The 22,329-nt window shown below is 41.7% G+C and overlaps 2 protein-coding genes across 2 annotated transcripts; one reads left to right on the forward strand and one right to left on the reverse strand.

Moving 5' to 3' along the window:
- Positions 1–558: 558 nt before the first annotated feature.
- Positions 559–9,143, forward strand: stx6 (syntaxin 6). Its single transcript, XM_068722341.1, has 8 exons — positions 559–783; positions 1,627–1,796; positions 1,876–1,970; positions 2,399–2,458; positions 4,197–4,325; positions 4,510–4,616; positions 6,428–6,522; positions 6,776–9,143. The coding sequence occupies exons 1-8, from the start codon at positions 749–751 to the stop codon at positions 6,850–6,852; spliced, it is 768 nt and encodes a 255-aa protein (XP_068578442.1). The 5' UTR covers positions 559–748; the 3' UTR covers positions 6,853–9,143.
- Positions 9,144–9,697: 554 nt separating this feature from the next.
- On the reverse strand, positions 9,698–22,210 carry kiaa1614 (KIAA1614 ortholog). Its single transcript, XM_068722342.1, has 8 exons — positions 22,151–22,210; positions 21,185–21,273; positions 19,574–20,472; positions 18,325–18,427; positions 16,862–17,060; positions 14,648–14,757; positions 14,364–14,536; positions 9,698–10,819 (listed from the first exon to the last, which is right to left on the reverse strand). Exons 1-8 carry the CDS (start codon positions 22,208–22,210, stop codon positions 10,623–10,625), a joined length of 1,830 nt encoding a protein of 609 aa, XP_068578443.1. The 3' UTR covers positions 9,698–10,622.
- Positions 22,211–22,329: the final 119 nt, after the last annotated feature.

The following is a 22,329-nucleotide window of genomic DNA, read 5'->3' on the forward strand; positions in this document are numbered from 1 at the left end:
ATCAGGACTCTGTGGACCAGAGGAGGAGGACTCTGTGTTTACATCATGATGCTTGGTGGATCAGGACTCTGGTGGACCAGAGGAGGAGGATTCTTGGTGCTCAACCATATTCAGAGTTGATGGACAATGTTTTTACTGTGAAGATGTTGAACATCTTATCTGCTGTTTACATTCATTATGATGCTAATTTAATGAACGTACTACAGGATGTTCTCCTGTTTTAGTTTTGTTTGTCATGTGTTTGTTGTGTTACAACTTAATTTAGTTATTGTCCTTTGTTTCATAATGACAACAGGCTCGTTGGAGATGAGCTGCTTCTCAGTGGACGAGATCAGGAGGTTATAAATAAACTGAGGTTAAGACAGGAAGTCAAAGACACAGTTACTTAACCCATTGGGACATGGTTCAGGTTAGATCTGGGTCCAGCATTGGGTTGGTGGTCTGATCTACACTCCGGTTGAGTAGGTGGTGGTAATGCTCAAATCAGCTTCATGTGACAAACAACATAAAACTAGAAGAAGAAGAACGTTAGTGACGTCATTGGACCCTTTCCGCTGCTGCATGTAAACAAAGCGGAATCAGATGGAGACAAACTCCATATAAATATAAATATATATATCTATATATATATAGATATATATAGATAAACTCCGTTAAATAACGAATCACTGGAGAGTGCTCTCTTTGATCCGGAGCTGAGAGTCTGAGTGTGATGGAGCTCTGCTTCTCTTGAACCAGAACCAGCAACATGTCTATGGAAGACCCGTTCTTCGTCGTCAAAGGGTCAGTTTACGCTATGCTAACCGATGCTAACAGGCTAACAGGAGGCCGGTGGCTAGGTTAGCCTGCAGAGACCTGATAGCTAATCGATACGTAACATAAAGCAGTCTAACGTTGTGATGTAAAGGCTTACCGCTATGCTAACGTTAGCTTTCTGTGAGTTAGCCTGTTAGCATGTTGCTCTGATGTTAGCACAGTTTTGATTATCAGTTAATCAACTGTCACATTTCTAGTTATCTTGTCCGTTAATTCTATGAATAATATTAAATATATTAATTATATAAAAATATAAAGAAAGTTGTCAGCTGATATATTTAATTTATTCTTTATTTCACTTGGTAAATAATTCATATTTATAGACAGTTACACATACTGTGTGTATGTATATATATACACACGTATATATGTATATATATATATATATATATACACACATATACATATATACACGTATATACGTATATATATATACGTATATATATACATATATACGTATATATATGTGTATATACACGTATATATACATATATATGTATATATATATATATATACGTGTATATACACGTATATATATATATATATATATATATACGTGTATATATAACCCTAACCCAAATAAAGGATGATCTGTCCGTCTGTCTCTCTGTCTCTGTCTCTTTCTTTCTGTCTCTGTCTCTCTCTGTCTCTATCTATTGGTACTGTCTGGTTGATGCATCTCTGGTTTCTGGGATCAGTTCGTTGGCTCAGTCTTTATTCAGACAATTAATTTAAGTTCTACTGTTAGAGATAATAATACAGAAGATATTGAACGTAACACAGATGTTTAATGATGTTTGTTTGTCACAGTGAGGTACAGAAGGCAGTGAACGCAGCACAGAGTCTCCATCACAGATGGAGCGAGCTGTTGCAGGAAGGGGGCGGAGCCTCCAAGGAGGAAATGGACTGGACGACCAATGAGCTGAGGAATAGTCTGCGCTCTATCGAGTGGGACCTAGAGGACCTTGACGAGACCATCAATATCCTTGAAACAGAGAGCTCAGCCATGTGAAGTGTGAAATCTTTTCAGATAAACATGCTTCTTAACTGTCAGTGAACGCATCGTTGAGTCCAACCCAAAGAAGTTCAACCTGGACGCAGCGGAGCTGTCGAAGAGGAAAGCCTTCATCACCAGCACAAGACAGACTGTGAAGGTACGCGTCACTGGAAGTTAAAGCTCACCTGTCTAGTGAGGTGAAGTTATGAAATGTGCTAACACTAACCTGCAGGTTTGTTTAGCAGACGTCCTCAACCAAAGACATTCTTAATCAACTAGTCGACTAACTAAGTAGTTAATGTAATGGAAAGATGTGTAAAACACTTCAAATCGTGTGTTTACTGCTCTTAAGTTTCTTGGAAATAACTAATTTAACATGAAAGAAGCCTAAAAAATAATTAAAGAGATCTTAATTGACGAAAACAAAACGAAGGGGCAGCGCTACAGTCGACATAAAAGCTTTGAAGTAGTTACTCTTCATGCTGAGTCACTGTTTGCTGATTTGGTTGGAAATAATGTGGTTGGATGAAGTGTATCTGAAGAATTGATCTGATTACTTGCTGATGGTCTTTGTCTCTCTTGAAGGAAATGAAAGAACAAATGTCGAGTCCAACGGCCTCATCGGTGGACAGAAAGAACACACAGGTAACTAAACACACATGAAGTACTCAGCCTGACCACATGTGTGCTGTTTTATGAAAACTCAGGCCAGCCAAGTTCAGAGGAGCTGCTTGTCACTAAGATAACAATAGCTCATCCACCTTAAAGATCAGTCTACCATAACCTGTTACCACTCCTGTAAAATTCGCCTAAAACGCCTATCCAAGGCATACCAAAAGTAAATTGAAAGCTGTTCTTGAACCATTTGGAGTACACGCATGGTTTTGGTCTCTTTTGAAAGGTAACACTCTGAAGTCTTTTCCCCATCAGAATCACTGTAAGTGCTACTGGCATTGAGTAATAGAAGTTTGAACACACTGAAGTAGAAGGTTTTTATTTCCGCCTGAATATTTTTTTGCAAACAGATGCCTGCAGATGACTATAGCTGGGACTTATTAGCTGGAAAACACAATGGGAGCACAGCATGAAGCCTTACCTAGTCAAGGTTCAAATTTGCTAACAATACCACAGAAAATGTATATTTTACACATGTTTTTGTAAGGGCATGGCTAGGCGTTTTCCAAAAAAGGCCATTTGGAGACCCTTGGTAACCATGGTAACATACCTAGGCTGTGTAAAAATGTGTATTCATAATTCAAACTAAAGCTTATTTATGTCAATATACAGTAATCTATAAGTTATTTCGCCATTATTCACTTTCCTAAAGTCTCCAAAACTCCCAAGAACCACACTTTGCACCCACAGACGCAGGGACCCGACTCGCTGTTATGCAGGTTACATCCGGGTTGTGGCTTTAAATCAAACACCTGAAGCTGTATATCGTTATTTTCGAAATTTCATTGGCTATATGAAGCGTCAGTCATTAGAACGATCGGTTGCAATTGGCTCGAGCTTTACACGAAAGAAGAGGGGCCGGCCCTTTCCTTCAACGCGGACTCTCGTTGGCTATTGTAGGCTGTGGACAGGACACGGAAGCTCCTATTGGGTCAAGTGAGGTGTCAATCGAAAGGTCAGAGTGCAGCTGCCATTTTGAGACCCAGAGACCGTCAATGTTAACATACGAACCAGAGTTACATTAGAAAATATATAAATAATTAGGCATATCTGCCGGCTAATTTGAAACGATGCAACAGCAGTCTGTGGGTATTTATGGACGTAATAATGTGTTTTGGACTAAATATTTTACTGGATTGGATCGTCTGGACCTTTGGCAATCTAACAAAACCGTTTTTGTTGGAATATTATCGATGGGTGGAAAACTATGAGGCTTCACTGGTGAGTTGCCTCAATTTTGTAATTGTTTGTTTGTTGGTTGGTGGTCTGACAGAGGCGTTGATTGTACCTGCTGTTATGATTGTATCTTGAAATGGTTTGCATAAATCAAATCACAATAATTTTAGCTTTCTAAAGATATGTCGCATCAGTGCCTACCTATACATAGCAGTCTTGTACATGACACAGATGTACAGTTAACATGGGCCGTCGAAGTGTTAACAGGTTGAAGATCAGTCCACCTTAAAGATCAGTCTACCTTAAAGATCAGTCTACCTTAAAGATCAGTCCACCTTAAAGATCAGTCTACCTTAAAGATCAGTCCACCTTAAAGATCAGTCCACCTTAAAGATCAGTCCACCTTTAAGATCAGTCCACCTTTAAGATCAGTCCACCATCAGCGATGATGACAGGGTGGTAAGAGGTCTTATGACAGTATTGGAGGGTTAAAGTGAAGATATGAAGATACGTTTTGTGTTTTGATATCCAGGCTCTGCTCGGCGATCGTGGTGCTCGGGGTCCGATCTGGCAGCCCGGTCCTGATAAATACGGCCGACTGGACCGCCAACTGCAGAACGCCAACTCTCAGTTCATAGAGGAGCAGCAGGGCCAGCAGCAAGTACAGTAGTATTTATATTGTGTATATATATATATATATAGTATTACAGTAACATCAATAAAACAGCCATGAACATAGCTCTGAAATGTGATGCAGTATCAGAGTGGTGCTACGAGGATGTTTTAGATACTGTGATATAAATGATGTGGATTCAAACAAAGCTCTTAATGTGTGTTTGTATCAGCTGATGGCGGAGCAGCAGGATGAACAGCTGGAGCTTGTGTCTGGAACAATTGGAGTCCTGAAGAACATGTCAGAGAGGATCGGCATGGAGCTGGATGAACAGGCTGTGTAAGGCTACATCCATACTACTCCGTTTTTGTTTGGAACCGGAGTTTTCAAACGAAAACGATCTCCGTCCACACGGCGTTTCAGCCATCGTTTCCGAAATGCTCTCCGTCCAGACCACACGCATGAAAACGAATATCACGTGACTCTTCACGTACACTGGGCATGCGCCAATGTAAACAGGAAGTAGATTGTCGTGTTTTGTAACTAAGCAACCAGAGTAATAAAGTAGTCTTTAATGATCGTAAGTATGTGTTTGATACTTAAGATCTTCTCTCAAATCTTCCTCTATAAACTCAAACAGATACAGTTCATGGAAAGTTTTATTTTTCAGACTTAACGTTAGTTACAGTGCTGGGGGTCTCTCTCTCTCTCTCTCTCTCTCTCTCTCTCTCTCTCTCTCTCTCTCTCTCTCTCTCTCTCTCTCTCTCTCTCTCTCCTTCTCTCCCTCTCTCCGCTCACTGATCTCTCTCTCTCTCTCTCTCTCCCTCCGCTCCCTGATCTCTCTCTCTCTCCTCTCTCTCTCTCTCTTCTCACTGATCTCTCTCTCTCTCCACTCACTGATCTCTCTCTCTCTCTCTTCTCACTGATCTCTCTCTCTCTCCGCTCACTGATCTCTCTCTCTCTCTCTCTCTCTCTCTCTCTCTCCTTCTCTCCCTCTCTCTGCTCACTGATCTCTCTCTCTCTCCGCTCACTGATCTCTCTCTCTCTATCTCCTTCTCTCCCTCTCTCTGCTCACTGATCTCTCTCTCTCTCCGCTCACTGATCTCTCTCTCTCTCTCTCCTTCTCTCCCTCTCTCCGCTCACTGATCTCTCTCCCTCTCACGCCGCTCACTGATCGCTACAATAACAGTTGTTTCCTTTGCCGACATGCAGACTTTAACTGGAGAACAGCTGCTAGTAAAGACAACAAGGTCAGCAACGCCTGTAATCAGTTGTCCGTGTTAAATTAACCTGGCAGTCAATCGCGGGCGTCTACGTCATTGTTTCCAAACTTATGCGTTTACGTCCGTCCAGACGAATACGCTACCCGGAGTTTCCAAACATATCCGGCTTCGGGAGCGTTTCTAAACTCCTCCGTTTACGGTGCTCCAAAACGGCGGCGTAGTGTGGACTCTCAGTGTAAACGTAGCAAAACATATACGTTTTCAAATAGAAACGGAGTAATGTGGATGTAGTCTAAGAACCTTCAGATACATCATCTCTAAGAGGGTTCTCCTCTAAGAACCTTCAGATACATCATCTCTAAGAGGGTTCTCCTCTAAGAACCTTCAGATACATCATCTCTAAGAGGGTTCTCCTCTAAGAACCTTCAGATACATCATCTCTAAGAGGGTTCTCCTCTAAGAACCTTCAGATACATCATCTCTAAGAGGGTTCTCCTCTAAGAACCTTTAGATACATTATCTCTGAGAGGGTTCTCCTCTAAGAACCTTTAGATACATTATCTCTGAGAGGGTTATCCTCTAAGAACGAGGGACAACAACAGGGGCTGAGGGACAACAACAGGAAGTGAGGGACAACAACAGGAGGTGAGGGACAACAACAGGAGGTGAGGGACAACAACAGGAGGTGAGGGACAACAACAGGAGGTGAGGGACAATAACAGGAGGTGAGGGACAACAACAGGGGCTGAGGGACAACAACAACGGGGTGAGGGACAACAACAGGGGCTGAGGGACAACAACAACGGGGTGAGGGACAATTCGATTTGGAATTTATAAAAGGAAGTTGCTCACTGGCAGGCCTATGCAGGGTTGGATTTGATTGGTTCCTGGCCACATTTGTTGAGTGTCTTTGTGTTTTTCCTGCAGGATGTTGGATGACTTCACTCATGAGGTGGACACCACTCAGTCTAGACTGGACAACGTCATGAAGAAACTGGCCAAAGTGTCTCACATGACCAGCGGTAAAGTTTCTAGCAACACATGATGTCACCCTCAGTGTTTCTGCTGGAGAGAAAACAATACAATAGGGTTTATTTAGTACATTTTGGTGTTCCTAATACTTGTAGCTAGTTAGTTAGTGGAAAGTTCTTATCACTTTTTGTTTCTGCAGATTGTGTCTTTACACATTGTGGTCAGTGGTTTACATTTTAGGAGTAATGCTGATTACTGAGTTGATAATTAGTTGATATTCATCAACAGTCTTTATTTCCACAGATCGTCGTCAGTGGTGTGCTATTGGCATATTGCTCACAATCCTCTTTGTGGTCATCCTCCTCTTGTTCATCCTGTGATTGATGCCTCCTCCGGTCTTAAATCTGTGTCTACTGAGCTCTTCTGAACTTTACTGGACTATCCTGGACTCTGCTGAACTTAATTTCACCCTCCTGGACTTTATTGAACTCTACTGAACTTAAACTCTCCTGGGCTTTTCTGAACAAGACTGGACTCCACTCGACTTTTAGGACTCTACTGGACTCGCAGACAGACGTTACTGGACCCCACTGTGCGTACAAGACTTTACAGGACTTTCCTAGACTCTACTGGAATCTTCTGGTCTCTACTGGACTCTTCGGGACTCTACTGGACATTCTCTTCGTGCTGAGTTGGACTGAAAAAGCACTTTGGTTCTTTGAGTGTTTGACTGTTAAAATCATCGCAGAGGTCAAAGGTAAAAGCAGGTGGAACCATGTTTGATGTGTTTTAATGTTTCATGTTTGTTGTATTTAAAGGGCTGAAAGTAACCATAACAGTTTAATCCCAGTTCAACTCTGAGTTTAGTAACTTCAGTTACTAAAAGTAACTCTAGTTTAACTCCACTTTAACTCCAGTTTAATTTCAGTTTAACACCACTTTAACTCTCTAGTTTAACTCTAGTTTAACTCTACGTTAACTCTAGTTTAACTCCACTTTAACTCCAGTTTAACTCTAGTTTAACTCTAGTTTAACTCCACTTTAACTCCAGTTTAACTCCACTTTAACTCCAGTTTAACTCTAGTTTTACTTCAGTTTAACTCTACTTTAATCTGAGTTTAAACGTCCAATTTAAAGAAATACTTTACCTGCATAATGACCATTTGTGTATCAGTTACTCACCCTGTGATGCCCTGAATTCTTGAGGAAAATCATCTTTTCCTCGCATGCCACCACGATGAACAAAGAACCAAAAAACTGAGAAAGTTCTTGATGGATTACAGTTTAACAATAGGAAAACTATATCAAAACATCTGTTTAAAAACTCTCACACAAGTTGTGCAGTATAATTCAAGTTTCATTATACAGTTGTATACTGTACTTCCTAAACACCTGAAGATTAAAACACTCCAGACTCTGATCTCGCACAGACAAGTTGCGCGTCTGCGCAAGATTGACGCTGTTTCAGCAGAAGTGTTTCATCTTTTCTCCATTTACACCCAGTTTTACTCTAAACTTGAATTCCATTTTTAACCCTATGTTAACATCAGTTTAATTCTGGTTTAATTCTGATTTAATCCTGGTTTAACTCCAGTTTAACATAGGTTTACTTCTAGTTTAAATACAGTTTATATCAGGTTTAATCTTATATTAAGTCACTCTAATCCTGGTTAAACTTCAGTTTAACTCTTTTTGATTAGTCTGAGGTTGGAGTTTGTTGGAAAACAATGTAAAAACACTAAAACTTCCTGTTTGTGTCTACATTTTGTGTGTTTTTGTTTTACTGACTGAATCTTTTTATGATGTTTATATCTTACTTTATTTAGTTTTTTGTTTGCTGAACCGATCGATCAGCACATTCTGCAGTTTATTGATAAGTGGATTTTTCTACTGTGTAAATGTTAAACCACACACTTGATGCTTCACAATAAAAGCTTTTCTAAGATGAACCTCTGGAAGGCTTTTAATATGAAGGTTAGCAAGCGGGTAACTTCCTGTTTGATATAATTTGGTTATAATCAAATAATAGGTGAAGAACAAAGCAGACAATCACACCATCAGATTTACGGTACGCGTGGCTGTGAAATCACATGTCTGTTTCCTGTTAATATTTTAATGAAATAAAACCAGTGTTCAGAACTCTGAAAATATAATTTAGGTACAGATTATAAACACACTTACCCGTGGCTCTTAATCTCTAATTCATTTTAATCTGTTTTAACTCTTCATGAATCCATCTTGTGATTTTCATAATTTCACAACATAATTCAGTATTTTCTATATTTCCTCTTCGATTTCATATTTGATTATGAATTATTTTTATTATTTTTATTTGACAGATTTCGACAAATGAAGCAGAACGTTTTTCAGGTTCATCTGATGCTACTAATTTGGAAACACAGCCATCCATGTTTTTTAGAACTATCCTAAATTAACAATAATAATAAAGATCATAGTAATAACTGTATTCTTTGTATTTTGTTGTCACATCCTGAATCAGACGACAGAAGAGATCAATGACTGAATATCTGCTGAATGAAAGACATCTAGTTTGAAGTTAAACTGTTATTGTTCAATTGTTATTGATTGGTAAATGAAAACATCTGTCTGTCTTTATTATTTTATTTTTTGTGGATAATTTTGTTTCAATAAACTGATGCAGAAAATAAAAGCAGACTCTGATCTTTAAAATGTTTGCTGCCTGTTTGAAATGAAGAAATGTTTTCATGTACATTTATCAGTTTTTAAATAATAGATGCTTTATAATATGACATAACATAACAAATGGAATTTGTAAGCAGATTTAAGAGTTACTGATGTTTCATAGAAATGGGGTTGTAATAGGGACTTAAAGATGTCTTTAAATCTGTACACAAATACATTAAAGTGTATTATGAATATATTATTAATTGTTCATATGCTGCCTGTAAATACTTATAAATGAAGGGAGGGCATTGAATTATTATCTAGTAGCTTTTGTATCTTTGTTGTCATTCTAAATAATTTTATTCTGAAATACTTTATAGTTTGGTTTGTGTTCTGAAGGTTTTTTTTCAGGGAATTTGAGTTTTAAGAGAGAAGATAATATTCTAATAATACAATAATGACGCAATGTTTGTTATCTCTTCCACAGATCAATACATGTAAACAAATACAGGCCAACTTTAATACAAACAAATAAATGAAAATATAATTTAAATATACAAAGAAACCATTATTACATTATATAATTATTATAAAACAAAGCATAATATATAATAACTTTCAATCAATTCACACAAAATTCAAACTGTACGACTTCCTGTTTGAATTTTATACTATAGCATAGACCTGAACTGATCTACCTGTAGACCTGAACTGATCTACCCGTAGACCTGAACTGTAGACCTGAACTGATCTACCTGTAGACCTGCCCTGATCTACCTGTAGACCTGGAATGATCTACCTGTAGACCTGAACTGATCTACCCGTAGACCTGAACTGTAGACCTGAACTGATCTACCTGTAGACCTGCCCTGATCTACCTGTAGACCTGGAATGATGTACCTGTAGACCTGAACTGATCTACCTGTAGACCTAAACTGATCTACCTGTAGACCTGGAATGATCTACCTGTAGACCTGAACTGATCTACCTGTAGACCTGAACTGATCTACCTGTAGACCTGCCCTGATCTACCTGTAGACCTGCCCTGATCTACCTGTAGACCTGGAATGATCTACCTGTAGACCTGAACTGATCTACCTGTAGACCTAAACTGATCTACCCGAAGACCTGAACTGATCTACCTGTTTCATGTTGATTAGCTATAATGACATGATGACATTGTGCTGAAACAGCAGCAGCTAAAATGATTGCCAGGTAATAACCTATAGTCCCAGGTGGAGTTGGGGGGCCTCCTGTGAAGGCTTTGTGTGGTAGAGCACAGTTCTGGTTGGACCAGATGCTCGTAGGTTTTAGAAGCAGCTCAGCACTTTGTTGCAGTGTTTGTGGAAGTTGGAGGGAAGTTAATCTTTCAATCCAGTTCCCTTTGTTAAAGACATGTTTAAGTTTTGGTTGGACCAGGTAATCAGGTGATGGAAGGTCATGTGACGACGCTTAGTGTTGTGGTTATTGTGGTGTTTGTATTTACAGTCAGGCAGTGTTGTGGTCACTGTGGAGGCTCCTGCCGGTGTCGGAACACCCGGATGGTGGCAGAGGTGCTCTGGGTCAGCAGATGGGTCACCTGGTCCAGACTGAGACAGGCTACCTTCTCCCCATTCACGTCCAGGATCTCATCTCCAACCGACAGCAGGCCAGCATACAACTTCTTATTGCAGCTGTCCACCATGTCCTCCACATATACACCTACAGTACACATGTTATTACACTGTTAACACAGTATTAACACAATGTTAATGCAGTATTAGTATCATAAATAAACCACAGAACATGTTTAGGAAAGACAACTCTGATTCTGAAGATCCAGTGTAATCGCATCTGTAGCAGCAGTACCAGGAAGTACCCCCCCACGATGAAACAATACTAGAGGAGGCAACCTCAACTTCTCAACCTTTGAGCTGAGAGATCTTTGCTGTCCGATCTCACCAGTAAAACAGGCTAAATCCCAAATTTGGTTAAGGTTAGATCAAACCCTGGGCATAACTGATAGGAATCTATATCTCTGTGCTGTTTATATTCAATTCAATTTATTTTGTACAGCCCAAAATCACAAATTTGCTTCAGGAGATTATCTTTGTTTTGAAAATGTTTTTGAAACCCTTCATTCAGAAATCGCCTATTTCCAGGTAAATGTGCTTCAAACTGGAGATCTGAATGGACGAACAGGAATTGAACTTGATATCATCAACCACTATGTGTTTAGTGCTGTTACACTACACCAACCGTCACCCATCAGAACAACCTTCCTCCTGAAGTAAATCAAAGCAGCAGGGAGCCTTGATGGTCGGTTCGGAGGACACTCTTTGGGGAGATTCACTTACTTCTCAGCTCTTGGGTCTAGTGTAGAAGATTATGTAATCCCTGACATGAACCCCTCCACTACCAGTGGACTTATTCCACTCTATTTGGCATGAAGGGCTGTACTACAGACTTCTACACTGTGGTATTGGAGGCAAAATGTATGATCTGGTTAAATCAATGTATTTAGAAAATAAGTGTGTTGTTAAAATTGGAGACAAACAAACTGAATTCTTCACCCAGAGAAGAGGTGTTGTTCAGGTTGACTTTATTTCATGTGTATATAAATTAACTTGCTGTTAGGTAGGCGATAGAGAGGTGAAGAGTCTGTTTAATGCTGACGACCTGCTTTTATTGTCTCCTACTGAACAAGGACGACAACAACAGCTGGACATAGCAGAGAAGTTCTGTCACAAGTGGCCCTGGTAGTAAATATGAAAAACACTAATGTCATGGAGAACGAATACCAATTTACCATAAATAACAATGGAACATAGTAGGAGTTGTAGCTACCTTGGTTTAGCAGCATCAGAGAGTTTTAACATGGCAGTGATGAATTCAGTTTGATGAATCTTTGTTTTGGACCGACAATACTTCAGTTTAGAAGTACATTAATAATGAGGAGAAGCGTTTCTGCACATTGTGCCAAATGGGATCATAGTATAAGAGAAGTTTCAAGACCTTCCCAGGTACATTGGCTCTAAAGACACAGCCGATGCTGCTTCCAAAGGACTGAAGGAACCACAGTTGGCTTGATGGTCCCAGTTTTCTTTGAAAGTCTGAGAAATCATTTAATGCCACGGACCATCTCACGGTTTACTTCTCAAACTGGAAGAGGTTAAAAATGTCAGTGAACTGGTTTCTCAGGCTGAAAACAATTCTATTGGAGCTCAGTCATTGGAGAAAGGATTTGAAGGCCTCTGGAAATGCATAAGCTGGTCAAGTGGAAAGATTGAAGGCCACAATCACACAGAGTAACATCTTAATGACGAAGGACCTACTGGGAGCAGAGCTGACTATCATTCGATATTGTCAGCAGCAAAGGTTTCAGGATGAAATTTGTTCTCTGTTATCTGTAGAGGGAACAGTAAGCAGACACAGTTCGATATACAAGCTGGATCCGATTTTGGAAAACAGACTCCTAAGAGATGGAGGAAGGTTCAGCAAGGAGCAATGCCTTTGGAGGAAAAACATCCACTCATCCTCACCAAAACTCAGCATATTTCCATGCTTATCCCAAAAAATAAACTATTAGGGGACAGTGGTTGAAACCATACATTGTCAGCACTGAGGAGGAATATTGGATAAGCAATGGTAACTCGTCAGTGAGGAAACTCATATCTGCATGAAGCTTTTGCAGACGCTACAACAGAAGAGCTATGGAGCAAAAGATGGCAGTTCTTCCGAAAGAGAGAATTATTCTGGATCTACCGCCATTCACCAATGTTGGAGTAGATTATTTTGGACCAGTGGAAATTAGGAAAGGCAGAGCACATGCAAAAGTCAAAAGAGAGAAATTGACCTGCTTGACGAGTAGAGCAGTTCATGTGGAGGTGGCAAACTCACTTGACACTGACACTCTAACTGTCACTGCATTGAATCAGGAGCGAATTCAAGAAGCTCTTATTTCAACTGGAGTTGAATGGAGTTTTAATCCATCAGCTGGATCTCATTATGGTGGTATTTGGTAGTACATGGTTCGCATAGTAAAGTGCGTTCTCAATTCAGTCTTGCGTAATGTGGAAGCTATTCTTAATGATCGTCCAATCACGATGTTATCTGTCGATCCAAACGATTTGAAAACTCACAACAAATCACCTTCTTCTATTAAAAGGAAAAGCAGCTTTGCCAACTGGACTTTTTGAACCCTCTGACATGTATGGGACACGTTCAATACATTTCTGATGTGTTTTGGAAGCAATGGGTCCGGGAGTACCTGCCTTTGCTGCTGAAGTGTTTACTCGTTGGTAGTGTTGTATCATTGATCTGTCAGCTCAGATCAATAGGTAAGAATCAACTTGTGTCTAGTCAGGTGTTTCACTTTTTGAGAACACACAATACAGGCAGAGGCACTTTGTTGCTGATTGATGTTTGTGTTGACTGAGTGTTCAACTGTAAAGTTTGTTTCTGACTTCAATTCATCAGACAATTCATGAGACACAACAACAAAAATGTGCATCTCAAAATAAAGTACTTAATTTTAGAAAAATGTATTTCACTGAATTGTCCTGCAGCTTTAAATTCAGTTAATTCAGGTGTGAAGTGATGTCAACCAAGAAAAGATGATATTATACTCTTCATCTTCTAATAATATAAAATTGCATTCAGGGACTTTATCTGTGGTTAATTAAAACCACTTGTTTCTGTCACAGCTCTGCCCCTTCTCTCCTGTCACTCTATCTCTCACTCACCTCATCAGCTCAATCACTCTCACCTGCTCACTCTGCTGCACCTACTATTTAGACCCCAGTCTCACACACACTCACTGCCAGATCGTTCTCCGCATTATGCCAGACTTTCCCGCATTTACCCTCCAACTGTTTTCCCGTTGCCGACCCTCATTGTTTGGACTTCTCCGCCTTGCCTCTTGCCTCTTGGATTCTGATCATATTGTTTAGTATCTGTGACTTCACTTCAGATGTGAGTGGGTATGTTTGAAGTTTATCAGAATACACATATTTGATTGGCTGAGCAGCATCACATGAAGTGATTTACAAAGTATGTAATTGGTCAGTGTGTTTCCTGGACTGTTGAATAAGCCGTAAAGGCTGGAAAAGCTGCGCCAGTTAAAAAAGAAGCGCTCTGTCAAAATCTAATAATTCTCAATTATCTTTCGTTCTTAGGTCCAGCGTCCAGATACAACGGCGTCTGGGTCCGGATCCGGACCGCAGTCCGCCTATTAGTGAACCCTGATTTACAGTATTGGCAGTACCAGAGTCAGGTCGTCCTCTCCCCCTGCTGATGATGAATCCATACATTTGGCCCTTCGGTCGGCTGACTTCCAACAGAAATGTTCCATCAGAGCAAACCTGAAGAACCCGACCGACAGAACGGACTGAAGAGGGACGACTGACGTCCTCGATACTGAGACACTTCTGCAGCAACCTAAGAGATAGAAAAAGAGACAGACTGTTAGACAGGTGCAGAGTAGTAACTGTGATTGGTTGATCTGAGGTCATATGGAGGACAGACTATAATGATATGAAACTGTTTTACTGGTCAGCAGCTGGTCTATAGTCAGTAGAACGATCCGTCTTCTTTTTCTTCTGCTCCAACACAAAACTCTCAACTGACGACGACTTCCTCAACTGCAAGAAGGGCGAAACCTGCTGGACAGACAGGAAAAATGCAGGTCAAACAAGAAGAAGGGTTACCCCTAATGGATAGACCTGAAACCAAGCCTCCAAGGATGAGCGATAGGCATTGAACAAAATTTGAGATGGTGGACAAGCAAAAGAATTACAATTCAAACGTACATCATGTAATGCCATGGGGACGACCCCTGATGGCCAGAGAGGAAAACTACAGGTCAAAGAAGGGGAAGAAGGACGATGACCCCTGATGGTAAATGGTCTTGTACTATATAGCACTACTGGATTGTGTTTTTCAGTCTCTCGCCCACTCAAAGCACTTGAACACGACATGACATTCACCTATTCACACCCATTCATACACCGATGGCAGGGGCTACCATGCACATACACCAAAGGTGTAAGCCCATTTGGGGTTAAGTGTTTTGTCTAAGGACACATCAACATGGACTAGTGGAGCTGGGGATTGAACCGCCAATCTTCTGATTGAAGGACAAGCCGCTCTACCAATATAATACACAGACAATATGTCACTAAATATAAATAAGTAGACTATCAATAAATAGTCTATCAATCTTTGAATTATCATGCCTTTTATTGTAATGGAAGCACAATGTGATTTAAATGAGGTATTAAATATGAGATAGTATTTGTGAGACAAACATGCAGAAAATTAGGCAATGGTGACGGCTAGTTCTTCGGCAGAACGCTACCATTCTGTAAGTGTATTGATTATAATTACGCTTTTTATTTGCATCCATCACTTTTTCCCCTGTAGCCAGACTGACCTGAATATCTTTTCATATTGAACTTATGTAATGTTTGTCATTCACCACTAATGTCTGAAGAAGAGGAGTTGCAAGATTGAAAAAGCCAAAGAGAACAATGCAGACTACAGGTGAGGTGTCATACGATGAATGTTAGTCTTAAACCATTCTTTAAAGAATATAATCTTAACCCTAACCCAAAATATATTTCAGGAAGACGCCGCCCAAGAAGTCACGGCATGTTACATCAGCATCCAGCCTTAAAGGATTAGGTACTGAATAATGAATTAGCTAAATGAAGGTCTGTGCTTGAACACACATCCCTTGAGGTTTTAGAGGTGAGCTGTCACTGAGGCTGTTTAGATGCCATTTCTCCATTTCAGTCCTCATACCGTCTATAGCCGACTCCATTGCCTGACCTCCTGCACTACTCGCATTATTCCCTTATATTACGTAATGACCACAATCGGTTTTCTTTCTAGACAACACCCAAAACAAAAGTTTAAGTTTAGTTCTGTGGATTTTGTCTGCTAAGAGCCATCCAATTCTTGTTTAATCAAAGTGAGAGCTGTGTCCGGATACTCGGCACAAAGTCAAACCTCCACCAGGTTGTCCCTTGTCTCCAATCCTGTTTGTGATTTTCATGGACAGGATCTCAAGGTGCAGCCGGGGTAGGAGTGTCCTGTTTCGGGACCTCAGAATTGCGTCCCTGCTTTTTACAGATGATGTGGTTCTGTTGGCTCCTTCAGAACGTGACCTTAAGCAGCACCGGGGTGGTTTGTAGAAGAGTGTGAAGCGGTCGGGATGAGGGTCAGTACCTCCAAGTCCAAGGCCATGGTTTTCTGCTGGAAAACAGTGGATTGCACCCAGCGGGTTGGGTTCCCCAGGAAGAGCTTTGCTGGGGAGAGGGATGTCTGGAGTACCCTCCTAAGTCGGGTGCCCCCGCAACCCAGTCCAGGGTAAGCGGAAGAAAATGGATGGATCAAACAATTGACAAAATCCACAGAACTAAACTTAAACATTTGTTTTGGGTGTTGTCTAAAAAGAAAACCGATTGTTTTGTCATTACGTAATATAAGGGAATAATGTGAGTAGGGCAGGAGGTCAAGCAATGGAGTCAGCTATAGATGGTATGAGGACTGAAATGGAGAAATGACAGGAAACATACAGCACAATTTCAAAAATTGCTTAACCAATTGCTTAGTTTATATTTATTCCTATTTCTTATGCATGTGGATATTCCTTTTTTCTCAAGCAGCTACGTCAGCCCACGAGTGACTAGCACAAATGGATTTCAACGAATGGATACCGTGGTCACTACAAAAAAATACAGTAATTGATGATCTTCTCACCACAATGAGTGACTGAACAGACGGTGTTTTCTTCAGCAGGCCTGAGGACTTCCTTGAACCTGGGAGGGTGGGGTCAGACTCTAAGGGGTGGAGTCGTGAGCTGAGGCGGTCGAGGCTGCTAGGTCGAGTCCCGCTCAGTCTGACGTTGGAGAAAAGACGACGTAGAGAAAGACGAGAGGGTTCGTCTCTGCTGATGAGGCTGAAGGAAACAGACGATCAGGCTCTGAAAACACTTACTACGACTGAATACTTTATTCTGCATTTGTATTGGTGCTGGTGTCAGATGTGATTGATCAACATTAAATCCAGTTTGTCAGTTATAAATTCATTGTTGAATTCATTCGATCTCATCTACTGATCTCACGTTACAAACTAATGATTCTACCCGGTTCCACACAGAGGGGTTTACAGATTTTACATTTGAGGAAAACAGAATACTGATATCAGATCAGTTCTATGTTTCAGCAGAATTTAGGTATCAGAATCTGTACAAACTGCTGTTTCAAAAGTCAGGAATGAACTGTCATCATGGATTAGTCCCTGCACACATTCTACTGCAGAGTCACTGCACACCTCCTACTGCAGAGTCACTGTACTGCTACTGCAGAGTCACTGCACACCTACTGCAGAGTCACTGTACTGCTACTGCAGAGTCACTGCACACCTCCTATTGCAGAGTCACTGTACTGCTACTGCAGAGTCACTGCACACCTTCTACTGCAGGATCACGGCACACCTCCTACTGCAGAGTCACTGCACACCTCCTACTGCAGAGTTACTGCACACCTCCTGCAGAGTCACTGTACACCTACTGCAGAGTCACTGTACACCTTCTACTGCAGAGTCACTGTACACATGCTACTGCAGAGTCACTGCACACCTCCTACTGCAGAGTCACTGTACTGCTACTGCAGAGTCACTGCACACCTACTGCAGAGTCACTGTACACATGCTACTGCAGAGTCACTGCACACCTCCTACTGCAGAGTCACTGTACACATGCAACTGTATACCTTTTCTGCAGAATTACTGGACACATTTTACTGCACACCTTCTACACCAGAGTCACTGCAGGCAGAAAACCATCTTTTCACATCTCAATAACTCTTAGCTCTTATGTCTCACAACCTCTATGCACTTAAAGAGAGAGATGACTGGTTGCTCTGTGTACTACATCCTTGATCAAAAACGTTTCAGGTGTTCTTTGAAAATGTCTGGATTGCCGTCCTGTTTACAGTAATTCTAAGCACTTGTTCTGTAGTATTGGTCATGCTTTTAGTTACTTATTTAAAGGGCAGAATTCAGAGTTTTCGCTCCTACATGGTTTGAACAAACTTGTTGTAAGTCACTTTGGAAAGATGATGCAGTGCAGTATCCATGGCGGCAGTCGACAAAGTGTTTAGTGTTGAATCAGGACCTCCAGCAGTAGACATCGGGCAGACTCATTTGGAGTTTAAACTCACCAATCAGGAAATGAAGTGTCGTCACTGTGAACCTCTGCTCTCACTGGCTGTCTGACTTGTCCATCACTGCTGCTGCCTGATTTTGCCAGGGCTTGGCTCTCAGCTGTGAACCAATCAGAGGGCGAGATGATAGTGTATGACTTTCTCAGTTTAAATTTCATATAAGAAAAACTACAGGAGTGAATCCAGGGTCCCTCGAGCAGCAGACCATAGTCGACTACTTAAATGATTTTAGTCTTACCTGAGAGGTGTACTACTAAGTAAGCTTAGTGGGTTAGCAAGCTATGTTGAGCCTAAAGTCAGAGTTAACAATGTTCCGAAAGTCTCATTTTAACTGGCTAGATAGTCAAGGTAACTTAAGCTTTGTTTATACTTGCGCTACGTTGTCAAGCACCTCCACAGATGGCGAGAGCTTCGATCATGTACAAAGGCGTATATGCTCAATGTGCTATTCATTGCCAGAGGGCTTACAAACAAAATGTACTGAGAAGCAGCAAGAAGACAAGGAGCGTAACAAGATGTAATGCAGAATGTAATGTAATGCAAACTGCAATAAGAGAAACCTCCAGAATGCAGAAGAGGGATTGAAATGAACTGTAAACTCTCATCACATATTAATGGACTATTATTGCCTTTATACAAGCCTTGTAAAGAGAGAATCAAGCATTAAATGCATTATAATGAAACGAAGGTTGAATATCCTGTAAACAAAATATTTACTGAAATGTAGATTTTTAAGACCTCCTGTTTCCAAAGCATCTACAAATGTATTGGCCTTCTTTGTATAATCACAAGAGATGCAAATAGCTCTTTTATCAGTGAACTAATTGTGACAGTTGCGTCTGAAAAACTTTTATCGCGCGCAACAAGTTACAATAATTCAGAGGTACAGAGACGCATGACGCGCAGGCCGTGGTTACGTTCACCTTGACCATAACCTCCTTTTATGGCTAAACAGGTCCAGACCAGTTTATGCTGAGAGTTTCGGATTAAAATTGCCAACTCAACAAGGAAATAGCATCACCATTGAGGCAGTATGTTATAAATGTAGTTGTTGAGCTGAACATTACCTCAGTAATACCACAGACAAAGCTGTGCAATTACAGTGGCGCAGAGTGAGAAGGAATAGTGTTTTATTTTATTAACACGGTTGTTGTTGTTATGACTGAACCACTCAATACGTTTGTAGTGGTTAGGTTAGAGTTAGGGTTAGGTTAGGGTAGTGTATGTCATGCATGTAAATGCTCACCTGTTGTCTCTGAGCTTCTCCCTGAGGAGGAGGAGGAGTTCTTCATCCTGAGATCCAGGCCTCCCTCTTCCACAGAAGGGGTCCTCTCCTTCAACTCTGCCCCAGATCGGAGCTGTATGTGGGGCTTGACTTCCAGTGGATCCTGCTCTGCCTTTGTGCTGCTGAGCCTGATGCCCTGTGACATCAGCGATGATGTCACAGGAGGAGGAGACAAGGTGTAGGGGCAGTTGGAGGTGTGCATGGTCAGCTGATCAGGGGCGTAGGGGTTAATTGGCAGGTCTGTGGTGGGCGTGGCTTGAGGGATGGTCATCTGGTTTCCATTCAGTTCCACCTGATTGGTCGTCCTCCTCACATGGTTGTTAGCAGCAGGCATAGTCCTGCCCCCTCTCCTGTCGGTCTCACCAGGTGTGACAGAGCCGATGTAGGTCTCTCTGATGGGCTCAGTTCGCAGGTTGAGGCGGGGTCTGTGCAGACTCCGCCCCTGGTCTTCAGGTGGGTGTAGACGGAGGTTCAGGTTGACTCCGCCTCCCAAAACTGTCCCACAGGAGTCACACTGACCCACCCCCCCCGCAGGCGTGAGTCCTCTCTGCTGTCTGTCAACAACATGTCCAGCCTCCGCCCTACCGTTGACGTACTGGTTCAGGTTCGGTTTAGAGACCAGGACACCTGTCCATCGCTGCCCCCCATGTCTCCTCTGCCTTTGTCGCTCCAGGTAACGAGACTCCACCTCCGTCTCCGTCTCATCCTCAAATCGCAGACGACGAGTCGGAGACACCAACGGGCGTCGCCTCAAAGACCTGACGGCTGATTCGCTGCCGGAAGAGTCACTCGGATACCCCAATGAAGAGGCCACGCCCTCAAACCTAACCTGGATGACAGGATGCAGCCTGACCCCTGACCTGTGAACAGACCACCGTTAGAGGGCCCCAGAGTCAAGACAGCAGGACTGGGATCAGTTAACTGTGATGGAAGGATGAAGTCAGATGAAAAAGAATATAAAATGAGACGGATCTCATTCAAAGGGACGATGTGTGATGAAGACGCATTAAAGACCATTACAAAGGTCCGTTTTTATTCTTTTCATTTGATATAAGACACGTTACATCAATGTACATGAACAATTAACATCAATCATTGATTCATAGTATTGAGCTGTTATGTCTTTTGTTTGTGTTCTGACAGATTGATAATAATAAAGTGAAGCTTAAGTTTAAGAGTGACGAAGAGTGTGTGTGTGTGTGTGTTACTCACAGAGTGTGTGTGTGTGTGTGTGTGTTACTCACAGAGAGAGAGAGAGTGTGTGTGTGTGTGTGTGTGTGTGTGTGTGTGTGTGTGTGTGTGTGTGTGTGTGTGCGTTACTCAGTGTGTGTGTGTTACTCACAGACTGTGTGTGTTACTCACAGAGTGTGTGTGTTACTCACAGAGTGTGTGTGTGTGTGTGTGTGTGTGTGTGTGTGTGTGTGTGTGTGTGTTACTCACAGAGAGTGTGTGTGTTACTCACGGAGTGTGTGTGTGTTACTCACAGAGAGTGTGTGTTACTCACAGAGTGTGTGTGTGTGTGTGTGTGTGTGTGTGTGTGTGTGTGTGTGTGTGTGTGTGTGTGTTACTCACAGAGAGTGTGTATCGGGGGTCAGCAGCTCGTGGTCGGCTCTCAGAGGAACACAGCGTCGCTTCATACGAGCTCCGTCCTCAAACTGATGCTGCCGTGGCAACCGAGATGACACAAAGAGACTGAACACACACACACACACACACACACACACACACACACACACACACACACACACACACACACACACACACACAGGGTGGGGGAGGGGAGGGGATGACATCAGCAGCTCTGATTGGTTGGTGTGACGGGAGAAGGAGGATTAAAGTGAGTAGCTCGTCAGAACTAATTATCCTGACGAGACCACAGACAGTTTACATCAGCAGAGTGTGTTACTGAGTGTGTGTGTGTTAGATAGTGTGTGTTTGTTGTGTGTTTGTTGTGTTAGCTTGTGTGTGTTTGTTGTGTGTTAGATAGCGTGTGTTTGTTGTGTTAGATAGTGTGTGTTGGTTGTGTGTTAGTGTGTGTTTGTTGTGTTAGATATTGTGTGTTTGTATCTCAGAAGAATCATTCAGAACAAAACCTGATGGAAAAACAACAAGATGGCCGACGATTCATCACATTCTGATTTAATTGATGGAAACTAATTTTGAAAAATGTACAAACTTACAAAACAGATAAATTCAAACTTCTGCTCTTAGCCCCACCCCTGCCCTGAACACCTGTGATCTACCTGTGTCTCTGCTGTAAGCCCCGCCCCTAACGTATGAAGACATTGTGTGTGTAGCAGACATTGTGTGTAGCAGACATTGTGTGTGTAGCAGACATTGTGTGTAGCAGACATTGTGTGTAGCAGACATGGTGTATTCAGCGCTGCAGCTTCATGGAGATCATACAACATGTCGTCATATTTCTAAAAAGGTGAAAACTGTCAGTGCTTCATATTGATGCAGACGGTCGTGCCACATACAACGATTCACATTTTGGAGCCACAAAACCAAAACTAAAGTGAGAAATTAACACCTCACCTCTCCACCAGAGGGCAGCAGAGCTCCTGAGACAAAGCAGTTCCTCCAGAGTGTGATCATTAGATCATTACTCATTAGATCATTAGTAAAATCACAATCACACATCGTGTATTATGGAAACAAAACAAAATAACGTCACTGCTGGTGCATCAACAAAGAGAAAAACATCCTCAAATCTA

Source organism: Cebidichthys violaceus, unplaced genomic scaffold (genome assembly GCF_023349555.1).
Source record: "Cebidichthys violaceus isolate CVI_PGR_0920_01 unplaced genomic scaffold, fCebVio1.0.p SCAF_298, whole genome shotgun sequence".
NCBI classification, from domain to species: Eukaryota; Metazoa; Chordata; class Actinopteri; order Perciformes; family Stichaeidae; genus Cebidichthys; species Cebidichthys violaceus.

What these genes read in the sequence shown, in the direction of transcription:
- stx6 (XM_068722341.1), top strand. Translation starts at nt 749, where the DNA reads ATGTCTATGGAAGACCCGTTCTTCGTCGTCAAAGG. An exon ending in CCGTTCTTCGTCGTCAAAGG is followed by an intron (nt 784 to 1,626) that starts GTCAGTTTACGC and finishes TGTTTGTCACAG; the next exon opens with TGAGGTACAGAAGGCAGTGA. An exon ending in AGTGTCTCACATGACCAGCG is followed by an intron (nt 6,523 to 6,775) that starts GTAAAGTTTCTA and finishes TTATTTCCACAG; the next exon opens with ATCGTCGTCAGTGGTGTGCT.
- kiaa1614 (XM_068722342.1), bottom strand. Translation starts at nt 22,210, where the DNA reads ATGATCACACTCTGGAGGAACTGCTTTGTCTCAGGAGCTCTGCTGCCC. An exon ending in ACCCCCGATACACACTCTCT is followed by an intron (nt 20,473 to 21,184) that starts GTGAGTAACACA and finishes GTCTGTTCACAG; the next exon opens with GTCAGGGGTCAGGCTGCATC. An exon ending in CTGTTCAGTCACTCATTGTG is followed by an intron (nt 14,758 to 16,861) that starts GTGAGAAGATCA and finishes TCTGTCCAGCAG; the next exon opens with GTTTCGCCCTTCTTGCAGTT.